At 37.3% G+C, this 8,476-nt stretch overlaps 1 protein-coding gene and 1 non-coding gene across 2 annotated transcripts; both read right to left on the bottom strand.

The window, feature by feature from the left end:
• Positions 1-3,155: 3,155 nt before the first annotated feature.
• AK88_03119 lies at positions 3,156-3,227 on the bottom strand. Its single transcript has one exon. It is a non-coding gene; the product is annotated as a tRNA-Pro (tRNA).
• A 1,034-nt stretch (positions 3,228-4,261) lies between these two features.
• On the bottom strand, positions 4,262-7,534 carry AK88_03118 (uncharacterized protein; the record flags this gene model as incomplete). The annotated part of the gene is made up of 1 exon (XM_012480741.1): positions 4,262-7,534. One exon carries the CDS (start codon positions 7,532-7,534, stop codon positions 4,262-4,264), a length of 3,273 nt encoding a protein of 1,090 aa, XP_012336164.1.
• Positions 7,535-8,476: the final 942 nt, after the last annotated feature.

Below are 8,476 nucleotides of genomic sequence, written 5' to 3'. Positions count from 1 at the left end.
GGTTCATTTGTAGTGCTCCCCCCGTTTCCCGCAAACAGTTGTTCACATGTACGTGCACACAAAAACCCCCTTATTCTTCTTCTCGCCCCAGAAGGCCAACTTTCACCAATTTAAATGAAAAGGTAGGGTCGTGGATGGAAGGGCCAGGCGTCTTCAATTCCTTCATGCCGATTTTGAGTGTCAAAATGCTGGCCATCCGCGAACATTGCTCACAATTGCGCAAACGCGTGGTCACGCGCATGTATGTGCACATATATGTATATATATTATATATTTATTATATGTGGACATGTATATATGTGTAGATTTATGTATGTGTATATTTATATAGACCTGCTTATTTACATTTGTGTAAACGCACCTGCTCCATGCATGTCAGTATATGCGAATGCGCACATGGGGGCTGCTGCTCGTGCGTACATAAAATTTTCCCTTCATCTGTGCATCAAAAAGGAAGTGTTCTGTAGGAGAGGCAGCATTAACTACGCGGGCACGAACGGATAATAGGCATAAGTATATACATATATAAAGGTGTATATGTATATATACGATACATATGTCCATACGTACCCACGTATTGTGCTTGCGCTTGGCTGTAGACTACTAAATAATAACATTTGCGCGGTGTCGGGCAATTCGATTCATGCGCATAAATTTAAAGGGGCACGTGGTACTCACTTATTTATATGCATAGTTATAAAATTACAAACAAAAACAAAAGAAAAAAATGCTGAAGGGTTAATACCCCTGTTCTTATTTTTCAAATTAAAAAACTTATAAAAGAAAAAGAAATCCCACTAAGGTATACAGTAACCCACGCATGCATGTATGTATTGGAGGTACGTCATTATTCCCTGCATAAATATATGTCCATGGGAGAAAACTCTTCACTTGAACATTGAGAAAGGTGACTGAACAAACCTCATTGTAAAGGGAAAAAAATAAATGGCGTGAAGTTGAAAGAAGGGCAAAAGTGTTCGTAGGCACGAACAAGTAGTATATGTATGGTATATGTATTATATATGTACGTGTTTTACACGTATGGGGTCCTTAAAAGGGCTTTTTTCCCTCTCGCGTGAAAAAAAATGGATTAAAGAGCAGGTAAACGTCATGCGACATGACAGAATGGGGGACGTAAACCATATACAATACAAGTGCAGTTTTGTTTCTATTCTTTCTCTTTATTTTTTCTTATTTTTGTTTAACAATTATGAAGATTTTATAAATGGTGGCGGGCAAGAGTTAATCGTTTTACAATTTGCCCCCGCCGTCCTTCTAGCCCACTGATGCGTATACAAATATGAAACGCGGCGCGTCGGTCACATATAAAAACAAGAAATATAGTATTATGCATAATATGGGAAGCATCCACTTGAATTCTTTTTTTGCCATTTCTTTTTTTTTTTTTTTTTTTTTTTTTCCAGTCACTGTTTGTAATTTGTGGCTATGAGGAGAAGCATTTGCCAACACAGGGCGTTATATTTTCCTTTCCTTTTCTTAACAAGTTCATTTTTTTAACTTTGCGCGGATTTTCCGGTTTTTCCCCAATAGCAGCTTCTGCATTGTTTCATTTTATTTTGTTTATTTTCCCCTCATTTTTTGCATCGATTTTATATACATAAAAGTTGTTCTCATTAAAATTGCGAATTGTATGTTTGCATAATATGATATGGGTTAAAAAAAAAAAAGAAAAAACGAATGAACGGACGAAAAAATTTACAGTCTTCCAGCAGCATATATAAAGTGATTATTTGAAAAACAGGCACACTTCACAAATTACATAATCGCATGAACAAGTGTGGCAATTTGTGTAGTCCGTTTGTGCATTACATGTCCAAACGAATGGAAAAAACAGAAAAAGGAGGCTAACTTGAAGGAACATCATTAAATCGTCGTTCAGACACAATGTGGAGATTTCTATTCCACATGTCCCATTTTAATCGAAATGCATATTGAATAATTTGCATACTTATAGCGCTTTCTTATAATTTTATTTTATACGGCCTCTATACAGGGGGGAAAGTTGAAAGACATTATTTCTGCCGTCGCTCCCCACCATATTTTTACTGAACATGATAGAACTTGTACATATTTTATACAGCTGGATGCAGCGATAAGAGAAATATGAACACAACAGGGTAAATTATTGCCTTTACAATTTAACCAAGTGGAAATACGTCCCTTAGGATACACTATGGGCGAGACGCGCTTTTTCTTTTTGATACAAACCCGTCTCTATATTTTATGTCATTTGTCCCTGTGGACGGACACATTAGTGTCTTCCCCCAGATGATACACGCTGAACACGCGGAGGCACAGTTTTAACTATGTTCATGTAAATGATAAAAAGACGGGGAAAACAAAAAAGAGGAGTTCTAAGCATTGGCATGTAACAGTTTACTGCGTTTTTGTCGGTTCCTCCGTCGCTTTACGCATCTCTACGTGGAGGTAGTTATTCGCCAGGTTTTGAAAAAAGGTAGGGACATATTTTATCAAGTGAGGGAATGCTTCTAATGGAATGGCACTTCTGGGGTAAATCTCTACAACGTCAAAAAAGGTGTATCCCATTTTCGGGGGCATAAAAATAAAATATCTCTCTTTACAGATATAAAATATGTATAACTTTGTTTTTTATTGTTTTCTCCTTTCGTCCTTTCAATTTTACTTGTCCCTTTCTATTGGTACCGATTATGCCTTACAAATTGTTTGCTAAGCATTGTTTATGCGCTCGCTAACGTCTGAGGAGGAGCCATGTTTTTCCCCACATTTCCTTCCGCGTCGCAGAGCCTTTTTAATTTTGTAATTTTAACCTAAACCGTTAAGGGGAACTACGATGTAAGTATCAACTATTTAGAAGCTTTTCAGTTAAAAAGAATAAATTTAATTTAATTGTAAACAAAATTAAGCAAATAATCTGTTCTAAAAATAACAAAAGGAGCGCAAAATATTTGTTCTCATGTCTGGGAAAATTTCTATAAATATAAAAAAACGTTCACATAAAAACAACCAAATGTTCTTAGTTCCAATTCAATAAATGCGGGTATTTTTTTATGTGCTTGCTAATTGAAAGAAATTGTAGGGGCGGGAAATATATATATTATATATATTTATTCAAAGTTTTATGTCATTTTTAGCAATTTTTTTTTTTTTTTTTTTGGCTACTCCGGGAATCGAACCCGGGACCTCTTGCACCCGAAGCAAGAATCATACCACTAGATCAAGTAGCCGAATAACATAAAATATACAAAAGCAGCCAAGGTACCATATGAACAAAAGTACCAACCCCTCAATGTTGCTACGTCAACCTTAGAGTGCTCCTTCTTCGCTTATCAATTTATGCACTTTGGGATGAGTAAAATGACGTACTCTACATGTGAGTATATATTTATATGACAAAATAATGACCAATTCGATGGAATGGAAAAGCATATACCATTTTCTCAAATAGGAACATTTAGCCGTATGTCCCTGATATTTCCCTTGTACATAAAATTTTTTAAAATTGTTCCTCTTCTCTCTCGCATCTATACCTAAATTTCTCACTACCTGGATGGGGCAGGACTTATGCTTAAATCAATATTTTCCTTGTATATGTTGTGCACGTGGGGGAGAAGCTATTTTTTACTGATGAATTAACTAGTGTGACAGACAAGGAAGATTTTCGGACGGTGTAGCGTTTTTTCGTTCTGAGTGAACACGCGAAATGCAACCTTTTCAGTGCAGTCCATATATGTGTAGAGTCGAATGGGCGTGCATAAATGGGGAAATACTTGTGTGTGCATGTACGTATTAGAAAAGGGGATGCACATTCGAGGAGGAAATGTGCAGAAGAAGAAAAAAAAAAGCAACCTAACCATGAAGGGGAGAAATGGAAAAATTAACAAAGTGGAGTAAAGAATCTCCACCTTGACAACTTTATTTTGAGAAGATTATTTTCCCCTTCTTTAAAAGCAATAACAAGTGGGCGATGAATCGTCCATGTGGCGAAACATGGATTGTCGGGTGAGACGCACATCGTGGGCATTGCGCACAAATATGTTTAAGCGTATATGTAGCCATAGTACGCAGTGATGAGGGCAAAAAAAAATGACTAGTCCATTGCGTAACTACGGAGGGGAATATTATTCTACTAAAAAAAAAAAAAAAAAAATACAAAGTGTTTACAAGTTGGTCACAAGGTAAGTCACAGAGTGACTGAAAAAATGGCCACAACATGTTGCGAAGGATAAACATTGGTGATGGGGGAATGGCATCCAGCCCTTCACCGGCGTAGGGACAACTCCTTTCGGGCGGAACACACTGCCACTATCGCTAGCGAGTACTTGTCTGGCTTAAAAAAGGCAAGTTTCGTATTAATCTGAGTGCCCCTTATCTGACAGGTGTTAGAAGCTTTAGAACACTCCGTAAAATTATCCCTTGTCTTTGAAAAGTTTGTGTGAAATTCGAGGGAAAAACCAAATACCAGGGAGCTATTTTTTGGACAAGCAAAACTAAGCGACGTATCGTTTTCATGCTGATCTGAATTTACATAACCCATGTTTTTTACCTTACTGTACGTTTGAATATTTCCTAATCCATTGGTTGATCTATCCACACAAGCAATATATATCATGCTTTGCTTAATTTTGCTGTTTTGTAAAACCGCAGAGCAGCTGGTTTGCCCTGTTCGGCAGGGATATATGTCCACCTTGTTCGCAGAGGATGAACCTTTACCTTTCATTAGAGCAAACCCAAAGAGGATAACTAAATTACCAGGACACCATGCAGTTATTTTGGGGGACTCCCCTTGCTGCACAACTTGTGTTATAAAGTCCAATGGTTTTTCAGAGCATAATGCCCATATCCTTATATCTGAATATTTTTTACCAAAGCCACTACCACTGCAGGATTCTTTCATCTGTTCACAGGTAGCCAAACCATTAGTGCTGCTTAGGTCATTATTTTTATAAAAATCTAAATTTAGGGAAAAGCCCATGAGGAGGCTACTTCCCAATGGACATGTTAATAATCCTGGAGGAGGACCCGCATACAATTTCTGTGTGCATTTTTGAAGATATTCACCTATGGATAATACCACATGGCTATATTTTTCATGGTCAAATATTTGAACCCCATAAGTGAGGCCGTAAAAACTTAAGGCGTCTTTATAAGCTTGTATCATGTTCGGATCGTCCATGAAGAAGCTGAAGGGTAACAACTTGGTTCTTATAGGCATGGAATTCTTATTAATAGAATTAACCCATTTTTCAAAGAAGGTTGAATTTTCTACATTTAGTCCTGGGTTTCCTCCAAGAATGGATATATCCTTTGAGGTTCTAAATTTGTTCACCACTTTTTGCATCCGCTTGCTGTAAGCTCCAGATAACCCCATTTTATGAAAGTACAAATTAAAAAACGTTTTTATACTTATATTATTATCTTTCAATTTATTGTATTCGTCCTTTTCCATATTCATTTTTATGATTATTTTCCCCCCCAAGTATATTTCATGCGCTACATGTGTACCATGAAGCTTAAAAAACATCATCCACTTGTTCACATTTTCTTCACATTCGGGAGTATGTATCTTGTTGGTATAGTATTCGTACGAACATTGGCTATTCTCTTTCAGCCCGTCAAAAGTTGGGGGTAGTTTCCTCAAGGCGTTTCTAAAATTGTCTGTGAACCTCCAACTCGTCGTAGTTGGTATTCCAGTATAATAACGTAGGCAATAAATTTTCATCATGAATATGACGTTATTTTGAACCTTTAATTTTTTTATTGCATTTTTATACTCTGCCGATGCGGAAAAGGAGTATGGGAAAATAGACGGGGTGCTGACCTTAACATCGGACAGTAGTTCCATTTTGTATTGCTCTAAATTTTGTATTTCTTCTACATTTTTGGATTGACTACATGAGTGCTCAGGGATTACCCATGGGGTCAGTTTTGGCCTTTTCTCCTCTGTGGTATAATCACCCATGAGTGTGCACTCCCTGCATGGGGGGCCTTCTCCACGGATACCGCTACCATAAGGAGAGGTAGTACCATTCCCGCCATCAGTTCTATCCTTATCCACGTGCATTTGTTCTATATTTATTTGAAGCACGGGTCCCCTGAACCCCGGGTCCACGTTTATCGTTGGATCTCCCTCTGGGTTCCCCATAATGATGTCGTAACCTAACCCCAGGTACTTTAAGGACAAATCGATATCTGGATTGTGCCCACTATCATATGACGCGTGGTTCTGTCCATCATTAGGATTATGATTATTCGTTAGTACATTATTTTTTTTTTCATTAATTTGTGTGCCGCCACCAAGTCGTTCCGTATTGGTTATATATCCCGTTTCACCCATTCGAGGGTCTCTTAAGTCTAAATCTTTGTACTGTTCATCCCTCCTCTCTGAATTTATCCGCTTCAAGTGTTCCATTTCATTTTTGTTGAAAAAATTATATCTTCCAAGGCTGTATGTATTTTTGGACATACCTATTAAGTTATCTTCCCCAGGATTGTCACTTTCATCTTCCGTGTTCGTATATTCTGCAAAACTCCCATCTGCATTTGTGTGCATCGATTCCTGCCTTCCCGGCTCCTCCACGATCTCCTTCTCGTTGTCCATCTGTTCATTTTGTTCGGCATTTCCCTTGCTGATCTTTATTGGGAATTGTATCTGGATGAATTTTTCCTTTTCGAAATAGTTTCCTCCAGAGTAGCCAATGCTATCGTTGTACGCAGGGAACATTACCATGTTATCTCCTCCACTTTTAGACCGTTTATTTGGGGGTAGATCATTTCCCATGGAGTTTCCATGAATTTTTATTTGCTTTTCTTCCCGCTTTGGATTGTTCTTCAAGTTGGAGGGAAAAACAGTGTCTGTCTTAAAATGGCTAAAGGTTTGAAAATCACTCGGTTCCGTGTAAGCATTTTCATTTTCCTCTTTGGGATAATCTTCTGGCAAACCATGTGACAGGTGCTGCTTATTTGTTTTCCTCGTGAGGTCCATCAGGTTCGAATTATATTTATGCTTATTTATGCTGGCAGCTTGCCCCTTTTTTCCTTTCCCACTGGGAATTTTGTTGCATCTTTCTCCTGCCCTTTGCAAGTTACACAATTTGTAATTTTTTTCATTTTTCTTCATGGCGTGTCCCTGTGGGCGGTGTTCTTTTATAAGCATAAAACTGGAACATGTGTCTCCACTGCATTTCGCGGGTTCTTCCTTTTCGTACAATTTGGTAGATCGCTCCTGATTTACGACATTTTGACCATGTCGCCCATTTCGCCTCAGTGCATACCTGTTGAAGCAACCATATAAAGGATTGCCTACAGAGATGACGTTGCCATTTTGCAGTCTTTTACTTTTGCCTACCGAGTTCACGTCTGAAATGTATGACTGTTCTTCATTTAAAAAATCGGAGGAGTTAAAATTTTCTAAATTGTAATCGTCATAATTTTCGTGGACCAGCAAATATCTACTTATTTCGCACTTTACATTGTGTGTTGAAAAGTACACGAGGAGTAAATGAGCTAAAACACGTCCTACAGTTGTTCTCATTAATTACACTTGTGCATGTATACGTATAAATGCGTGCGTTGCACTGGATATTTGTTGCTGAAACGTCCATGCTTTTTTCCCCTATATTATTGGGCACATGTTTTATTGAAGAATTGCTCCAATTTTCAATGATATTGTTAAACAGTCAAAGACGCGAAAAATTTCGTGGCACTTAAAAAATATATGCTGTCCGTTTCGCTCGCACGAAAAGCCCCTTTGCACTAATGATAAAAAAAAAAAAAAAAAAAAACGTAAATCGCGCTTTTTAACTCCGAGGAAAGCACACATGTAAGTTGAAGGGCAGGCCATACGTTTGACTTTTGACTCATCTCAAAACTGAGAAGGTATGCGTGTCCATTGTCCTGTGCAGCAGCTAAGACGAACGTCAGCTTACATTTGTCTTATGTGAATTTAACATGACATCTTCATTTAGTAGGAGAGAACGGTACACTTATTTTTCTACCCATTTCGTGTGCTCATAATAATTGCTATTTTTATGTATCTACATATTTCATTTTTTTTTTTTTTTTTTTTTTTTTGAACTCATGAAGACTTTTAGCTTCACAAAGGAAACAAGGAAAATAAAAGCTTACCACAATTTTTTTTTTCATAAAATAATTTGTTTAATAGTTTGCACATTATGTGTGAACATTATTTATCTTTATTTAACATTTTTTTTTAATTTTTATGGAACACGACAATGAGGTTTTAACTTGCGCAAAATATTCCCACGCTTAAGCGATTGTAGAAAAATACCCAGGTCCTAGCTTAAGAAGTGATAACGTTGTGCTTCTTAATATAGCAAAATAGTTGTTCCCATTTTTTTTTTCATTGCATACTACATTTAAACGAAATTAGGAGCAACGTGTCGCTCATGCAGGTTAACCATTTTTAGAGCCACTTTGACTGCAATGATTTGGCAAAATTCTCGTTTATTAGTAA

This window comes from Plasmodium fragile (genome assembly GCF_000956335.1).
Source record: "Plasmodium fragile strain nilgiri unplaced genomic scaffold supercont1.34, whole genome shotgun sequence".
NCBI lineage: Eukaryota > Apicomplexa > Aconoidasida > Haemosporida > Plasmodiidae > Plasmodium > Plasmodium fragile.
This window is presented reverse-complemented; position numbering and strand designations above follow the sequence as displayed.